The sequence below is a fragment of the Leuresthes tenuis genome, unplaced genomic scaffold (assembly GCF_036924035.1).
Source record: "Leuresthes tenuis unplaced genomic scaffold, fLeuTen1.0.hap1 SCAF_20, whole genome shotgun sequence".
Lineage (NCBI taxonomy): Eukaryota > Metazoa > Chordata > Actinopteri > Atheriniformes > Atherinopsidae > Leuresthes > Leuresthes tenuis.
In genome coordinates, this window is record NW_027325374.1 from 3,067,734 (window position 1) to 3,087,061 (window position 19,328).

Below are 19,328 nucleotides of genomic sequence, written 5' to 3' on the forward strand. Positions count from 1 at the left end.
CATAACCAGCTCATCACAGATGGAGAGGGACGCAGCTTCATCTCGCTCTGCGTTCGCCATCTTTCTGAATGCCTGAGTTTGTTGTTGTTGGCGGGGAAGACGTCAACAGGAAGTGGCTCTATTAGCGATAGCTGAAGTGGGGACAGCGCCACCTATCGTACCGGGGTATGACATGCTTTGTGCCAGTGATTCCATTCATTCACCGCCATATATCCAAGGATAATTACCCTCAGATAAGGAGCAGAACCCAACTGTAGCTGTAATCCAGTTAATCTCATCATGTAAAGTTGGGGACTGCAGCTGCATCTCTGGCTGTTTCGGACTGAACTTGCTGCCATCATGGAATTCTGATCTAAACTGGGATGACTGATATCCTAAATATTGGATGAGCTCATGTGTGATCTAGATGAGAATGAGGGGAGGGTTAACAGAAACTGGAGCAAACGTGGTCACATAATGTGCAAACACACAGATGCTCTCGCTTAGACTCTATTCCTGCTCACACACACACACAGTTAATACTGTGGCTTATGGCCACTCAAACGTGTGCAGCGAATACACACTTTTTAATGCCGGCTGCAGCATCCGAACTCCTGCAGCTGCTTCACGTGCAGCTTCCACCGCTCACGTGTGAATTCTAATGGATCACACCAACGACACTCGCTTTATTCTCTCGCTCAGACCTTGATTGCTAAAAGCGGTCTTAAATGCTGTGCTGAATCACAATGCCGATCCTGTGAGATGTGTTGCCATGGGGACAGTGTGACGGAGTATGTGCTGTTATATCTGCTGATGGCTTATGAAACCGTGTGGGTGGTCAGTGGAGTCGACCTCGCAGGTCAGCCGCCATGCAGAGGGAACATGTGTCAAAGTGGGCCTCCTCAGGTTCAACAGCAGGACATAAATAAGCACTTCATGTTGTACAGTGAGACGGCTTCTTCCCTGTCCCGATTACAGTATTTACAGGGAAATTACTTTTGAGTAGTTGATACATTTATTTTTGGTTGATATGTTCCTTTGGCATGAAGTTTATCACAAGTTATAGCTATTATTAGAGGTGTGAAACAATACTGCAAGAGCTAATTAAAGCAAATGATCAACAGTACGTAAAAGTAAGGCTGCATCCTAGTGGCTGTCGAGATGATAAAATAACAAAGGAGGAAGTCAGGGTGGATGGACGGTCAACAAAACTTTAAACACAGGAAGCAGACGTTTGTTTTCCTGCTTAAACAGTAAATATTCTTAAATCTTTCTTTTAGCTTTGACCTTACAACCATCTGAATTAGCTTAAGGGTCCTCCAACATTAACAAAGAACTTGTTTTTAACACAAAACAACAACTTTACCCTGAATCTATAAAGGTTTCTAATTAAATTTGAACAGTATCTGTTGAGCATTACACATTCCTACATGCATAGGTTGTATCGGAGGGTTGGGAGACTTGTTCAGTAGGTTGAATTGTCTAAATTTGGGCACTTTCCCCTTCCCCATCAATGAACTGCTCATGGCAGTGCTGCCTCATTTGGAAAAACCCCCTGAAGTCCCGTTCTGACCACTGTCACGTCCACATACCGACGCCTGATCAGGAGACGGCTTTTGAATGCACAGGGTACCCCCAAAGCATCACCTTTGGACGGAAAAAGTTCTCCAAACTGGAGATTAAACCTCTGCAGATGGTCCAGAACGCGGCGGTGCGTCTGGTCTTGGATCAGCCTAAAAGAACACGTCACCCCTCTGTTCATTGAACTCCTCTGGCTGCCCTTAGCCGCCCGCATCAGATTCAAGTCCCTGATGTTAGCTACAAAGAGCTTAATGGAACGGCTCCCATCTACTTGGATGCTCTTGCAAAGGCTTCTGTCCCAACTGGGTCCCTCCATTGGTCCCAGGATTGTCGTCTAGCAGCTCCTACACCACGCCTAAGACAATCCAAACTCTGTTCATGTGTCGTCCCACGATGGTGGAATGACCTACCGAGCGCTACCAGAACAGGGGCGTCCCTGTCTATCTTCAAGAAGCTCCTGAAAACCCAGCTCTTCAGAGAGCATCTCCTATCCCAGCACTTACCTTGTACTTCCCTCCCCCCTCTATCTCTGCACTTTATATTTCTGCTCTTCCTTCTATGCCTGCACCCTATCTCTACTCTGTCCCCTCTGACAGAGTCGGACTCCTGGGTTCCTTCTATGTAGTTTATTGTTAGCTTTTTATATAGCTGTTATATCTTTATTTGTAAGTCGCTTTGGATAAAAGCGTCTGATAAATACAGAAACATAACATAACAAAAAAGATCCTCCTCCACCCCTCTGACCACCTTACATGTACTCGCATTTGTTGCCAGTTACAGCCACAGCAGGATAACTGGGAATATTTAGCAGTAAAGCAGGTGCCATCTGTGGGTAAGTGCTGCGAAGGCTCCTGTTACACAAAAATAGTTCATTAATTTTGTGCCACTTCTGGTTGATCATAAACTTTCTTCTTCCTGGAGCTTTAGGTTAATTCCTTCAGTTACACAATTAGTAATGATTGCAACAGCTACAATGAAATCAAGCAAGATTTGGCAGCAGTAAGAAGGTTTTCACATCTCACGGGTCTGGAGATCAGGTGTGTTCAGTTTGAACTGAATCTGAGGATGTTTTGAAGGTGGAATAGTTAAAAATTACATATGCAGTTAGACAAAGATGATTTGAGCCGGGAGAGATATGAAAATAATCTGTTCATTTAATTTTCTATGCTCACACTCAGAGGAGAAATCTTAGTGCCACTTGGATAAGAATCTTCATTTTAATCAGATTGTTAGATAACAGACTGATGGTTTCATCCAGCTACAAAGAATCTCTGTGATAAGTAACTTTCCATTTCACCAAAACCTGGAAATTAATTTTACCTCAACATGCTATAATCTCTCATCTCAGCAAACGTGATTTCTCAGCACGTCACTTAAACCAGACAGCTGCTGAAGAGCTCCTGTAACACCAGGTTTAGCCGTGGTTTGGAGTTTAAATCAATTCAATAATACTTTCCCCAAAGGGAAATTATTTTGCTGCAGTATTAGTTTGTAATCAAAGATTTGTTGTTGTTTTAAATAGATGACAGAATAAGATGGAAATCAGCTGATAAACATGTAGAAAGTTAAAGTGTGGAAGAAATCTCTCCATCGGTGGTGTTGGGGTGTTGTTTCCGTAGCTTAGCAACAACTTAGCTGACAATGTCACACACAGCGTCAGCAGGTAACAGGTGAACTCTCTCAGTGGGCAACATGGACAGAAACTCACAGCCAGCAGTTCAACATCTGGGTTGCAGAGACGCTCCTTCTCAGTGACACGTCCAGGATTCCACCATCTGCTGTTAACCAGCTCTGTGATCCTCCTCCTTTACTGTTAGCGCTCTGTCTGCAGTCTCTGTCTGCAGTCTCTGTCTGCCCAGATAGTCTTAAAGCTGAGCAGAGAGCTGTTTCTCAGGTCTCTGCCTGATATTCCTGCTGTGTCCTCATCAGGGCTCCAAACTCGTCCATTTCACCTGCCAGTGATCTCACATTCCCCCTGATGATCACGGTTGGACCCCATTTCACCTGCTCCTCTTTAACTCATCTCATTCTTATTCAATTACTGGGACTTTGGAAAGCTCAGTTAGCCGCACCAACTGGATAACAACTTTCCCGTTGCCACGGTTACGCATCATAACAGTTAGCAGCAGAAGTCCCTCCAGCAGCACAGCATCCAAATAAGTGTAGAAATCTGCGTTTTCACAGAAAGAAGCAGCAAAGAAAGATGCAAAACATCCAGAGTTACGGTGGCAGTAGCACATCTAGGGCGGCGCCACTCTGGAAGTTAAGAATTTAAGATCTTATTTATCATTCTTAAGGCACAGATTGGCAGCCAATAACTTTGATGAGTAGCCAGAGATCCTCCAATAGGTCCCTCTCACAAACTCCAGACTGAAAAACAGCATTTTGTTTTCATTGCTGCAGTTTAAACAGAACTGACTATTAGTCGTATTATAATAAGCATTATTTCTCACTCTTTCTGCTTATTTGACAGCTTGCAGCTCCGGTTCTCGTTTTTCCTCATCTGTCATTGTCTGCCTCGTCTCTCTGCATCTGGTTGTTTTGATTAGAAACTGCTTATTTTCTGTTGTTCATGTCCTACTCTAATCTCTTCTGGCATGAGATGCTGCAACAGCAAACCAACGTGTGTTGAAAATGAATGATTACAATCCTTTCCGCTTTACCAAAATCAGCTATTTGACAAATTTAGCCGAAGCCCAAATATACTTGATACTCGACCAGCTGAAAATGTTTAATTGTGGTTCATCAGAAAGAAGCCAAACACATGTATCAGTATGTGTATGTTAACTAGCACTGAAAACCGAAGAGATTCTGGCTCAGATTGTTCAGACTATCAACAGGATGGAACATTTTTCTGTAATTTGGAAACCCGCAAATATGTAAATATAAGAATGTCTCATACTGGGGGCTGTGGTTGGTGCAGCCATCTTGTAGTTATCTAATAGAGAATGATGTTTATAATAACACAGCTTCTCAGCCACGTTGATAATCACTTCACAGAGCTTTACTGTTCTAGTCTGATGGGTTTCCATAAAGCCAGTTCTCTGTCTTCCGCTCGTCTCCTCCCTCCCTCTGCTTCAGGATGCTCTTGGACTCTAAAAGCAGTCAGACCATTTTGCAGTCAGCTCAGCAGAGCAGACGAAGAATCCCTCTAAATCTCAGGCTTACCGGCCTGCTGTGATGCTGCAGACACTGTGAAGGCTGCACACTTTTCATACAATGAAAGAGAAGACGGCACAGATAGAGAAACAAGGAAGAAGTAGGGAACAAAACACAGCAGATAACAGGAAAGGTTCAGGATATCAAACCTTAAAGAGGAAAAGTGCAGGATAACAGAGGATCAATATCACCGTGTATCGACTGGATCTGCAAGTGCTCTGATGTCAGTCAGTAAGTGCTCATCTGTTGACTCCAGGAGTCAAATGATCAGTCTTCCATCTCATCCAAACAGAGTAAACAGAGCAAAGATGATTAGTGGACGTCTCTAACCCTGTTTCAGTCCACAGCGATCAATCTGTCATTAATGTCTCAGCTGAGGGGCAAAAAGGTGACCAGGAGATGGAGTTCTCCCTGCAGTGACCCACAGCAAATAAAAAATAGTTTCCATCTATCCAGGGAACCATTTTTCTTCCTTTTTATGTAAAAAGGAAGAAAAATGGTTTGTATCTGCAGACACTTCTGAGACGATCGTCCAACTGGATTTTCCATCTTTTTCAGAGTAAAGGAGAAATCAGGCTGGATTTGAACTCTACGAGCAGATGGGATAGAGGACCTTATCATGACATGTTTAAAGTCTTATCTAAACTTCAGAGGGTTTATATCCAGACAGCAACAGCTCTTTTGGATATTCCTCAAACTTAAGAGACACAGAACGATACCTTGAAATGTGCAACTTCTGTTAGGTGTATTTTTTCATGCTGCTGTTAATATTATCACAAAAGATCCTTGGAAGTTAAATATCACGTGACCTTTCAAGCCAATCACCTTCTTATTCCTGTGCGTAAATGACACAACCTCCATTTTCTTTTTTGCTCTGATGAAGGCTTCTGGGCTGAAACTTTAATATAACCAGAATAAAAAGGTGAAACTGATATTAGCCGACCTCGTCCTGGAGTTTTAAACATGTGCTGCTTATCTACGTTTGGAGAGTCAACATTAAAAAAAGCTTTGGTGCTTTTTTCAGTTCAATTTTCAGTCAAGATCTAATGCAGCTTGGCTGTTCAGCTGTTTCTGTGTCCAGAGAATGATAAATAGTTCCAGCGGATATACACAACAGCTGACAATTCGTTAATGGAACGGCTCCCATCTACTTGAATTCTCTTGCAAAGGCTTCTGTCCCAACTGGGTCCCTCCGTTGGTCCCAGGATTGTCGTCTAGCAGCTCCTACACCACGCCTAAGACAATCCAAACTCTGTTCATGTGTCGTCCCACGATGGTGGAATGACCTACCGAGCGCTACCAGAACAGGGGCGTCCCTGTCTATCTTCAAGAAGCTCCTGAAAACCCAGCTCTTCAGAGAGCATCTCCTATCCCAGCACTTACCTTGTGCTTCCCTACCCCCTCTATCTCTGCACTAGTAATTCGTTCTTTACACATACTGCGTGTGGACAAGGCAGCTGGTTTAATTTCCGGTTAGCAACGACAGCTCTGCTCATTTCAGCCTGGTGCAACATGTCTTATATCACCACTTGCTGTAAAACAAGGTGATGAAAACAAGCCTGATGCACACTTAGTGACCTTCAAAAAAATTCACGTGACAGCTGAATGGAAACAGCTTTTGTCACAAGGACCAATGGTGCTCAGGAGAAACCGTTTAGTAAAATAAGTGAAGGTTTATTTAATTTAATAAATATTTTTATCCAGCTAAGAAAACTCATCGGAGCAGCTCCAAGTTTCTTTTTCAGCTCATTGCTTTGTTTTCATGCCGGGAGTCCGCAGTGCTGAAAGCACATCTCAGATAGAAGTGATGCCTCAGAGAATAAAGCCCCCGGCAGACCTGCCACGTATTCATTCAACAACACAACAATCTGTCTGATCAAACATGGCTTCCGCTGGGAAAGTTAACGGCTCTCATCAGGAGCTGCAGAGACATGGCGGCCGGGGGATGCAGCGCGGAGGAGATCGAAACAGGTGACGAGTGTCACACTCCATCATCCATCCCATTAGTCAGACCCACTGCAGGACAAGATGGAGGCGGCAGGCTAATAAAACTTGCTCAAGGGCATCACTGCAGAGATCCTGCAGCAGGAGTCTGAGCTGAGATGAGTCTGTGGAGATATCTGCAGAAACAATCAGTGGGAGGATTGAGCCGCTTTCAACGTTGACCTCCAGTGGCCTAAAATCACCTTCAAGGCTTCAGATTACACCCGGCGTTCTAATGTTGGAGCCAGTATGTAAAAGGTTTGAGATCAATCCCGTTTAATGTCTGAAAGCAACCGTTAACACTTTCACATCTCACAGTTTTTAATCTTCTAATCGCCCTAAAAGCAGCAAAGTTATTCCACTGGACTTCTGAACGAGAGGCAACATTGTGCAGCTTCTTATAGGAAGTCAAACTGGAGCTAAAACTAGCTGGTGTGTGACTTATAGAACATACTGTTCCAACCCTGGTAAAATATTTTTTCATTAAACTAACTGTATGTTGTCTAGTAACTCTGAATAGTTGCAGACTGGGAGGAAAAAGTAGCAATAAAAGTATTCAGGTTATTAAATTTCATTCCACTGCTGCTTCATTCTCAGCTCTAATGAGACTCCATGTGGGAGAGATAAAGTTTATAAGTCTGGAATCTACAAAAACACACTGAATACAAAGGTTAATGTCACATGAGACGTAACGTTCCTGTCGCCATCAGCCTGTCCATTCTGCCCTCCGAGTGTCCTGCGGTCTTTGGACAAACTGATATTTTAAAAAAGGTCATTCCATAGCGGTGCTCCAGTATGACGGAGGAGCTTCTACATGCAGCATGACAGCTTTAATTAACTGTGGTATCGGCTCCGAGTCTCAGACGGTAGGAGGTCCAACCCTCCCGCACTCCTGAGGACCGAGCTGAATCTCATTTCCCTCACAGAGCAGCACTCAGTCTGCCTGCATGCTGGAGCTTCTCTGCAGCCACGAAATGGGCCGAGAGTCTTCAAACAGGAGGCTGGAGCAGCCTCTCTGCTGCTGTGCTCCGTGCAGCAAAGCAAACAATCCCTCCAGGATCAATAAAGAATTACACATCATTATTATTTCATTAAGTGTGCCTTTGCATCTCCACCAGGAGCTTAAACCATCACAGCTCTTTTTATACAGAATGTATGCTGCCTGTCTGAATCCACTGGGATGAATATGAGTTTCTGCTCCGCTCTTAGATGATTTTACTGGAACACACAAAATGATACACAACAGAGCTTCTAAACAGTGATTACCTCCACCAGGGAAGTTAGGATAGGTGTGGTTTGTGTGTCATTTCAGCAGCACGTAGAATTAATTCTCCTTTTCTTTTTTAAATGTACTTTGGTGAAACACATAGATCAGAATATAAATGAAAGAATAAGAACATAACCGCGATGTAACATCCTCAAAATCCATAAAACAAACCAAAGGCTCATTTTAGACCTGAAAGATGAGCACAAACTGATTCTGTTTTTAACCAACTACAGGAAGTGCGCCATAAAAGGAAAATAATGACTGACTGTTGAGAAGTACGTGCACACAACCCCTCTCTAGAAAAAAAGGAAATACCCCTTTAAGCCAGGAGAGAACACTGGGTATTATACCAATACAATGCTGTCATGGTGAGTCAGCTTGTGTGTCACAATACCTAATAACCCCCTAAAGTCACATCACAAGAGCTTCAGCAGATCTCTCCTGCTTACTTTTGCATTTGATGCATTAAAAGCAAAGTTACAGCACAAAAAAATACGAATTGTTGAATCTGAAAGTCATTAAAAAGTAACTTTTGAGCTTTTTTAAATTACTTTTCATTTTATTTGCTGCTGCGCCTCCCAATGAAAACCGCACAATCATTTGTGAGAGCTCAAATTTCTCCAAGCCTTGTATTTCAATGCAGTCACAACAACTGAAAACAGTTGGACCATCATGACACTGTTTCTGCGTTTCTGATCTAGCATTCAAACGTGAGGCAGTTTCAGCCAAGCTTGACAGAAATTCACCTTCATCACAACAGCTGGAGTCTGTTTTCCATCAAGAAATATTTTTCTTTGAGAATCTAACAGACACACAAAGAAGCTCTGTGTGAGTGCAGCAGCCATTAGCAATCAGAGGCACGTCTGCAGCAGCAGCCTCACTGAAAACACTCTGCTTCTTTTCAAAGTGGCAATCATGAAGCTCCAAAGACAGAAAAGGGGAAAAAACCACTCGATACCGTCTCGGTTCTTTCATGTCCTCAGATGAGGAAGAGTGCTGTTGAGTTGCTCCTAATAGGAGGTTTGCAGGTGTAGATCAGAGGAGGGAAACTTTAAGAAGCTGCTCAATTGCTCTAAATGGTTGGAATCCAATCTAGAGTCAGAGCTTTGTGCCCTCCACTTGTGCAGGTTACCAACATTCATTCAGTGGACTTCGATTTCAGTCAAAGCATCGCCACCAACGACACAAACAGTCCTCTGAGCTGTGGCTCTAAGCTAGCCTTGCTCTCTGTTTGAAGGCCAACCAACACACACACACCAGAGTCTACTGAGCAAACATCCCACTTAGTAACTGACCCCTCTGACAAAGGTTTACCTGCTCCTCCGGATCCTGCAGCTGGTAGTTTAGCCTGGAGAACAGGAGGTCTGCTGAAACTTTGAACGCACAACGCCCTGCTTCCCCTTCCTGTCCAATCAGACTGCACTGCTGTGTGAACAGCCAGGAGCCCACAGAGAAATGTGAAATGGAGAACCTGAGGCCTGGGACAGCAGCCAACGCTGCCAGTAAAATCACTCCCCCTGCTTTTACTGAGCTGTGATGTCATCCTTATACCCCTTACACAACTATCTGTACAGCCAGGAAGACTCAGATCAGTCTCCCCTTCCCTTTCATTTAAATCCTTTTTGCTTTCACCCTTTCATTTCTCACTTCCATCAGGCTACTTCTCCTTCTATCCCTCCATCTTCTCTTCTCTACGTCCTAAATTTGTAAACTCTTGTGCAGCAGGTTCTACAGTTTTAAGACCGATTTTCTGTTCAGTCCAACCTAAAAAAATCTGCAATCATTATATTCATGAGAAAAGTGATCAGACTTACAGATAAACACCTGACATTTTGTTATCAGCCACTTCCCTGCATGTTTAACTGTTGAAACATGCTACTGTGCTTCAGTTTTTAACTCTAGAAACATGCATTAATTAATGAAAAAGACAAAATATTGTGGTCCACATTGTATTCCTGAAGAACTGCAGTCATCAGAAAATAAAGAAAGAAGATGACAGACTGAGGAAAACAATTAAAAATCAACAAAGTTTTATTTCCTAAAATGTTCAAACCCTTGCTGCCATTGACATCAAAATGTTCTGTGAAAAATGACCCAGTTAAACTGGTTTGTTACAGACAACAGTTTTCTGTCACTGTGACATTCCCTGGTTGTTTGTGACTGCAAAAGCCCTTAAAAATACCCGAATTTTCTTTTTAAAACGATCCAAATTGCTTTGAACAAACATCTCTGTTCTCTGCACAGCGACCCTGATTTCAGCACCTTGGTCAGCTCCTTGACAACAGTTGCCATGTATTTTTTACATAAAAGATATAAATAAGAACACGAAACTACCAAAGATAGAATAACACCACGAGCTGAGCACATAAAAAAGGGGAAAAGGAAACAAAATATCTGACACAACGAACAAATGAAAATTCATCCCAACAGAAGTAAAGCAGCCTGGCAGCTCTGAGATCTAATGTTAATAAAAATCTGTGTGAAAATTACATCGGTCTGATTCAGTTAAAGTTCGTCTGCATTTGTCTCATTCTACATGTTTTGTTACTGTTTTATGAAGAGTGTTGTTCCAAAGTCCTGATCCAGCCCTCATTTCTTTCTATTTTCCTTCCAAGCAGCCAGAAGTGGTCTTGATCAATAGTTCTCCTGCTTTCTGAAGGTCTGTCAAAGTTTTTCTTTGGACATTGGCTGCTTTTTCACTCATTTTCAGTCCAGCCCCTGTACCTGACCATTTACAAGCAGAAAAAAGGCTCCTAACTCAAGGGATGAACCAGTGTTGTGTCGACACAGAATAGACAACTTAGCAAAGAAGCCATTTTAAACTGGATCTTTAGGCACTTTGTTACCAGCAGCCTGTCACAAAGACACATCATTTGTTCCCATTTCTTTAGCTGCATCTATGAAAAACAGCAAAGAAAACACAGTTTGACAGACAGAAAATAGGATTTCTGCAGCAACAAGGTGATTCCCAAAGAGCTATTAGCTGAAAACTTGGCATATCTCAGCATGGTGTGCAGTGTGTCCTTAAAACATTTGAGGAAACTGGACAAGTGGAGGACAAAAGAAGAAGTGTCAGGCCTAAAAAACTATCTACAGCAGATGAACAGAATCTGAAAGTGATGTCCTTAAGAAAGAGGAAAAAATCCAGCAAAGACCTGACAGGACCTGAGAGATGCATCTGGACCTTCAGCTGATCCATCTACTGTTGGCCCAAGCCTCATCAGAAATGGTCTCCATGGAAGGGTGGCTGTCAAGAAGCCGTTCTTAAGGAAGGGAAACAGGGAGAAAAGGCTGAGCTGTGCCAAATGACACAAGAAGTGGACTTAAAATCAGTGGCAACAGGTCTTATGGAGGGATGAATCCTCCCCAGAGCCCGGACCTCAACATTATTGAAGCAGTGTGGGATCATCTGACAGAGAACGGAACAAAAGGCAGCCCACATCCAAAGAAGAGCTTTGGGATGTCCTTCAAGAAGCCTGGAGAACTATTCCTGAAGACTCCTTAAAGAAATGACAGAAAGCTTGTCTCAGAGGGTTCAGGCTGTGTTGGAGAATAAAGGAGCTCAGACCAGATATTCACTTTAAAGCTGCTCAGAACTGAACAAACTCTCTTTTTAACCTCATATACTGTGTTTACTTTTATGTTTGATCGTGTTTCAATAAATCCCAAAACATTTCCTACTGTATAGTCCATTATGATGTTATGTTGGCGTTCTGTGGTGTTTAAGGTGAAGTTACCATGTCAGGACTAATGGGATCTGAATAAAGAAACAGCTAAAAGCAGCAAACAGGATTTATTTTATCTGCAAATAAAACAAAAGACAGTATTTTGACCACATTTCCAGCTTGGACCTGCATTCCTTCCAGCCTGATTAATTTCAGCATTCTTTGTTGAACAGAAAAGGCTGAATTAGTTTTCTCTTTCAGTCGCCTGCTGCTGCTGCAGAGACTAAAACGCTGCACTGGAGGGGGAGATTTATGCGATTCAATTAATGTGCTCTGAAAAAAGGGGGAAGAGCATTCTGAAACCGTGGCAGCCTTAGCAAGAAAAACATGTTTGGAGGACATCAAGTGGAAGAGGACCAGTGTTTGGCTCTTGTTTTACGGCACACAGAGCACTGCATGTCAGTTAAAAACAATCCAAAAACAACAAGAAAGAGTAAAAGAGTGAATCTATTTATCCTCCCCTGATGGAGACTGCTGCCTGAATGTAAAGTAGCTGCAGAAATAAAAACATTATTAGTTCATTTCTGCTTGTTTCATCACAATCTGCCTCCATTCATCACCTCCCATAATCCTCAGCTCTAATTGGACCCCTCCAGCTCTTAGAGGACTCCTCTGCTCCTCCTCCCCAGATGTCCTCACCTTTCACCTTTTCTGCACCTTTGAACCTATCAGCAGATCTGATCTTTTGACCCGAATCAGACTGAAGCTGCAGCTCTTTGCCTCCCAAAGCCCAACAAACACACGTAGGACTCACTCAGCCGCTGACAGATAGAAGCGATTACATAATTTCTAAATGCTGTAAATGGGATTTTATAGATCTGGGCGAACAGAGAGGCTGTGTGGGCGTTTAGCAGCAACAAATACAGTTTAATTTTATTAGGAGCTGTGATGGGGATTATTCATACAGCAGCATTCTGGGATGGAAGCGGCGGAATGTCGACTCACCTGGGTTGAAATGGGAGCTGAGGGCAGAGCCGGGGCTGAAAAAGACCGAAGACATCGTCGCCAAGAGCAGCAACATCTTCACAACCGGCGCTGCAGAACCGAAAGAAAAACTGCAGGGTTTGGAGGGCGGAAAACTGGACCACACTGTTTCACGGGCACAGTTTCATTTCTGCGAGCTGATTTCTTCATTTCTCCTCATATCTGCGTGTTTAAAGACGCTCCTGAGCCGCTGGGTTCAGACAGTCGCTGCAGATGAAGACGAGGCGGACGAAGATGAAGTCCCCCCCAACCGGAGCAGCGCTCAGCCTCACGCCACACCTGGATGCAGTCAGATCACAGGGGACATTCCTCATGTGACACCTGTGCACATGCACCAAACCAAAGCCTCAGATTCGTGTCAGAGCCGCCGGAGCTGTCCGAGGTGCTGACAGCAAGAGCGCCATCTTGCTCCGTAATGCGCCCAAATAGAATTTCTGGAGCGTTTTTGCGCCGTGTCTGCGGGGGGAGGGGACGTTGTAGGGGGCGGATAGGCTACTGTGCTGCCTGAGCATGCTCAGCAAACTGAAATAAACAGCACAGAGCTGAACTAAAGTGGAGCAGGAGAATATTTTCACAGCTAAACAGGCACATTTTCTATCTCCAACCTCAAGGCTGAAGAAGCTGCTGCATCTTCAGTTAATCTGACTTCACAGGATGTGTTTCAGAGCTTGTGGGGGCTGCAGTTGTCTCCCTGCCTCGTGGCTCAGTGAGATGAGCGGAGACATTATTAAAAGAAAAAACTAATCTAATGAAGGGACAGTGATGTAACACAGGGGAAAGGCACAGAGCAAGCCCTGGCTCTCCGGACTACCCTCACTCTGATCCTACATGCTGGATGAGGCCCCCTCCCCCACCCGACCAGCATTCATCCTCTCCCAATCCCACCCCTCCCTCATCCTTTCTGCCCATCCGTTTTTATTCCTTGGCAGCAGTGTTAACTTTTCTTCGCGGATCTCACACGTTTACTATGTTTGGGATGCTTCGCCCACACCAAACCACAGAGATGTCACAGACCGAGCTGCCAAAACCGGATGAAAACGGATCCGTCTCAGCTCAAATCCGGTCTTTGTCAGATCCTCCATCATTCTTGTTGTACACCCCACTCCTTATTCCATGCCTGAACAGTTATATAAGGCTTCATATATTATTAAAAAGACACACAGTCTTGATGATTTTCTCAGCGCTGGCCAGAATACAAATAGAGCAACATCTTAAAGATGTACAAATCACAAAGCTCCATGTAAGAAAAAACAAGCTTTGGCTGACAAATCATCACATAAATGCATCTTTGCAGATGTTCTCTCATTTCTGCATTTTCTTCTTCACTCTTTGTCTCAGTCGGCTGACAGTAGGTCTTTAAACATCCATTTGCATCCAGAAATGGTCTCAAGGAGACATTTAACTTTCATTTATGTTCCACAGAAACACAACAAGTACCAACAACATGTTGAATAAAGAGCCTTTCCATCGCAGTATTAAGTATTATTAAATAGAAGAACCATTACCTCATTCTACAATAAGGGCTGCAGGTATAAGTCTTGCATTTGTAGTTTATAGTAACATTATGTTGCTCAAACTGCTAAATGCAACCAACTAAATACAAACCCTGTATACACAAAGCTTTTGGATATAAAGTGCTCATTCTTAGGTATTAAAAGTTATTTTTTTCCCATAATTCTATACTAATGAAACATATGAATATAATGCTGTGTGTTTTCCTAACAAGTTATCACAAGTGTGAAGCCCCCACATACGAAATGTGCTAAAAAATGAGGATTTTATCCACCTTATAAGCTGTTGTGCGCTTCTGTTTGAATATTAAACTGGTTTTCTTTAAAATATTGATGTTCCAAGTATCCAGAACAGAACAGTGCGGGGGTAGTGTTTAAGGAAAGTGCAGCTCCAGTGGTGTTCTGCTTTTATTCTGTCCATTTTCATCCAAAAGAAACGAAACTAAACATCTCACGTTCATCTTTGTGCAGCACATTCAGAAGAAGTCTAGTCTAGTTTAGTTTTTCCAATGTATTGAGATCCTGCTAAATACCTCAGTTCATCGACAGCCTACAGTAACATTTGCAGTTTGTAGTGACATTTTCAGACTAAATACCCACCATCTACCCCCAAATTACTAAAGGTGCTAAAGATTATAATGAAAACAAATACATTTATCGTGCGTTTCTGCTAAAAATGGCTGTAAATGTTACGCCCCGTCTCATGAAAATAATAATCACATCTTTAACCGGCTTGTACACTGTTGGTTATCTTGATGCTTTAAGTATCCAGAACCAACCAGCGTGGAAGTAGCGTGAAATGAGTCAGTTTCAGTGTTGTAGTGCTTGAAAAAGTTATTGAAAAGCATTTAAATTAGGCTGATTGAACAGATTTGAAATCAGTTCTGTGCCTTTCTAAGCAGACGTTCGGATGTAGCTGTGGAAGTAAACTTTTTCAGCTTCGGATGAATTTCTCTCTGATACTTAAATCGGCTTTAAATTAAATTAAACTAATCTTGACAAACTGTGAATGTCTACAAAGGAAAACAAGAACCAGAACCAGCCACAAGTGGAATTCTGGTAGAATATTAAAGTGTCTGATAGATTTAAAAGAAGAAATAATGATTTATAATTAACTGGATGGTGAATTTGAACAGTTCTCATAATGTTCCTTCCTGATCCTGACATGAACCTACATCCCTGCTCCAAAATGAGATCCAGGATCAGTTCCTGACCTGGATTCCTGGTCCAGGTCCACATACATTCAGCTCATCACTTCTCTGCAAACACAAATAAGTCTCAACATCATTAAATCTGCTTAAAGATGCATCTGATGTGGTTTCATTTGGCTTTTTATCTCTTCCTGATCCCAGAGGGCTGGATAATACGAGTCGCTGTGGGAGAAAACTGGGAGAACCAGAGGAAATCCAGAGGCCTCATCTACAAAAACAACCTTGGATTTATTCTTACGCTTGGATTTTAAAGCCATGAATCCAACAGAAATGATGTCCCAAACAGCAGCATTCCTACACAACCAGCAGGGAAACAAGGTCCGACTCAAGCTCCGGATCTTACAAAGAAATCTGATTATTTGGCATTTCTTTCTGCTCAAATCAAACTGTATATAAAACTGATCATAGGTCATGGAAGATTCAGGAAGACAAACCTGTAGATTTCCACACATTCGGGCCCAAAGCAACGCTTAAAAAGTGGCCCACGCATCTGTCACATCTCAGCTGATTTATCTGGATGTCCAAACATTCTCCGAACCATGACCCTCAGCACAATATAACAATTAAACAACCGAGTCGGGGAATTTGTTCTCCTTATCATCCATTTCTTATATTTTCACCCTCAAGGAGAGGAGAATGACAACAGAAACGATGGAGGGTGCAGACTAACATCATTTGGGAAACGCAGAAGCGTTTTCATTTGTTCTCTTTTTACACAACCTGTAAACCAGAGCTGAACTCTGAACTTCCAGCCACCAGCAGCAGGGGATCAGCGGAGTTTAACCCCAACATGAAGTTAAATCTCATCCTTCATTTCTCCCGCTGAAAGCAGTGAGTTTTCCTGCAGAGACGATCAGAGCAGGAAAATGAGGAGGATGTTGCCATGAACACGGGGGAGTGAGACACTTTGCATCTCCCTATTTTTGGACACTTGATTTCTCCGATAGGAATATTCCTCCCTACATTTTTCCACTTCTCCTCCGCCTCCTCGTGTTTCATCACGTCGTACGGTCTCTGAAACATCGTGTTGCATGTCCGCCGTTTCCCTGGAAACAGAAAGGAGAGGATAAGATGGATTTCAGCAGAGCAGAAAGAGCCTCCTCTCACCTCACATCTTACACATGGAACAAGGCGAGCTTCAGGTCAGCCACGCTTCGTCTCTGTGCTTTTTGCCTTTTGTTTGTTAGTTAATCAGCTGGATGATACCGAACACAACCCGATCTGGGCAGGGCCCGGAGCCCCTTTTATTTCTCTGCTTCCAGGCTCCACATGCTGACTTACCCCTCTTTGGTTTGGGGGCTGTAATCAGGACTCTGCCTGGAGCCTCTCCAGCAGCCTTCAGTCGGATACAGACACACTTTCCTTCTTCTGACAGGTTTTTACAAAAACAAGGAGTCATGAAATGCTCTGAAACACAACCAGTGGACATTTCTTTGGTCAGTCTGGACATAATACGGTGCTTAATGGTCTCTGTGGAGCAGACACTTGTGTTCAGTAAAAGAAAGTTGTTTCTCCATCCACTTAATTAAATCCACTCGTAGTAGTTCCTCAGTTTGTAGATTAACAGATCACAGCTCTCACAGAAAATACTTGTCCTGGAGGATTATCAGGCTAAAGTCTTTACTGACTTCAGCTTTTAAAGCACTACCTGCTCCTCTGTGGTAGGATGAGCATCCTTGTATGCTGGTGCTGCACTTCTTTCCATTATTCCTACAACTGATTCTGCTTTTTCTGGAAAGTCTCTTGTAGCCAGTAACATATATTTATCATTTTCAATTCAGCACAAGTGTGAACTGCTCCGGTCACATTGATATGACGCGTATGAATCCCACAGATCGCATTATTAGATTAAAAAAAATAACTAAACTTTCCAACAATAATCTGCAGCTGCTTTGATTCTCAGCATCTGAGCCAAAAAGAATGAGAGAAAACTGTCGGAGCTGCAGCTTCTGCTACCTTTAAACGCCATTTTGTTTGGCGCAAAGCTGCAAGTTTGTTAGCTTGATATGAATTTTCATGACGAAACTGTAGCTCTAGAAGGACTAAAGAACGTTTGTATGGTGGTGCAGCCTCTCTTCTGACAAACTGCAGTCCTAAAGAGAAGTTAAGCAACACTTTGACTGTTCCATCAACTTAAATATGTCAAAACTTTGTCGTTTTATCTTCTGTCCACAACAGCTTTGTGCTACACAACCACTGCAGCATGCTAATATCAGTTATTATCACAGATATAACATTTAGTGAGAAAACTGTCTCCATGAAACTTTATGAATTAAAAATGGAAAATATTGAGCACACACTAGAGAAGTTTCTACTTAAGTGTGGGTAAGATGTGTCGCTTTAAGGATAAACTCAGCAACAAATGTCACTTTACTTTTACTTGATAAACGGCTCATTCAAATATCAGCTCTGCACTAAAGACAGACAGGATTCTGCAGTGAAATCCCTGATTCAGCAGATTCAGAAACACTGATGAGCTCTCTGAGCTCCAGCAGAAAGCAGGAAAGTGGAAATCTGGGTCCTCCAGGTTAAACAGAAGGAGGACAGTGGAGGCTGTTATCAGTGTGTAGTTTAAAGCTGTATCTGTGAAGGAAACAACACCAAATGATATATAAAAGGTTTTGGAGTAACATCCAGATGATGATTTCTTTCAGCAAGACAAACCGGATCGTGCACGTTACAACAGATCGTGCACGTTACAACAGCCTGACTCGACAGAGAAAGGTTACCCACTGAGACCATTACTAAACAAAAAGTGAAACAAACTGTTAAACACCTTAAATCCAACATATATGAAGCAAGAGTGGAAAACATAACCACAGCTGGTCTCCTCTGCTGTTATAAAGGAGGTAAACACACTCCTGTCCCAACTTTTATGAAACCTGTTGCTGACATCCAACTCAAAATGAGTTAAATCTCTCTCTATTTCAGCATTTCATATGCTGTTTTCATCCATCTCATGATGTTAGCGACACGTAAGTTGTTCCAGATGTTATGTCTGTCACGTTTTATGTTTTGAACCATGTCTCGTCATTTCCTGTTTTATTTTGAAATACTAACTTTTCGTTTCCGGTATCTTGCCCTTCCTCTTGTGTCACGCATCCGATTGTCTTCCCTGATCCCAAAGTCTTTCCACCTGTTCCCCTTGGTCTCTCATGCATTCAGATAGTCCTCGTCTCCCTCTGTCCTGTGCCAGTGTGTCGCAACCTTTCAGCGTTCTTGAAATCCATCGCCAGTTTAGATCACCTAAGTTTCACCGTCTGTTTGGTTTCCTCCATTAAGGAGTGGGTTTTCGTCCTCGTTAAAGTTTCAAAGAACCTCCGATAGGAGTGTTGCGTTTTGGTTTTCTTGTTAAAGTTTCATAGTGCCTCCCTTTGTGGAGAGTTTTGTGTTTATTAGTGATTGTGCCTCCATTTATCAGGAGAGCGTCGTTTGTGTGCCTCTCATTAGGAGAGCGTGTTATAAGTTTATTTGTTACCTGTTCACAGCCTTTCTGTTTTCCTCCTGGAGTGGAGTGAGTTTTGTTCTGATTCGTTTTATAGCCTCAAGTATAGATATTGATGAAAGTGAATTAGGTTTTCACGGGAGATCCATAAGTTGTTTATATCAAATAAACTGACTTATTCTGCATCTGTGTCCTGTCGGTCTGTGGCTGTCAAATAAAGACCTTCATAACTTAAAATCTGAGCATCTGACACAAACAATGAGACAAAGCACCTTGTTGTTGCCATGCAAGTCAATGATACATCTGCAAAGAAAGAGAAAACTCTTCCCTGCCCAGCATGAGTAAATGTTCAGCAAACACAGAGAGAGTAATTAGGGAGTCTACATGTTTGTTTGTGTGCATCTGTGTGGGCGTTACCTCGGAGTCCTGCAGGCAGAAACCAGGTCCATGGGGAGGACAAAGTGATTCAGCCACAGACGTACA

General features: G+C 42.8%; 1 protein-coding gene across 1 annotated transcript in view; it reads right to left on the reverse strand.

The window, feature by feature from the left end:
• aatkb (apoptosis-associated tyrosine kinase b) overlaps nt 1-13,084 on the reverse strand; it is a 61,044-nt gene extending 47,960 nt beyond the window's left edge. Inside the window, exon 1 of the mRNA XM_072373512.1 lies at nt 12,640-13,084. Coding sequence (XP_072229613.1) covers nt 12,640-12,715 — 76 coding nt within the window. The 5' untranslated portion in view covers nt 12,716-13,084. The remainder of the gene's footprint in view (nt 1-12,639) is intronic.
• Between the last annotated feature and the right edge of the window lie 6,244 nt (nt 13,085-19,328).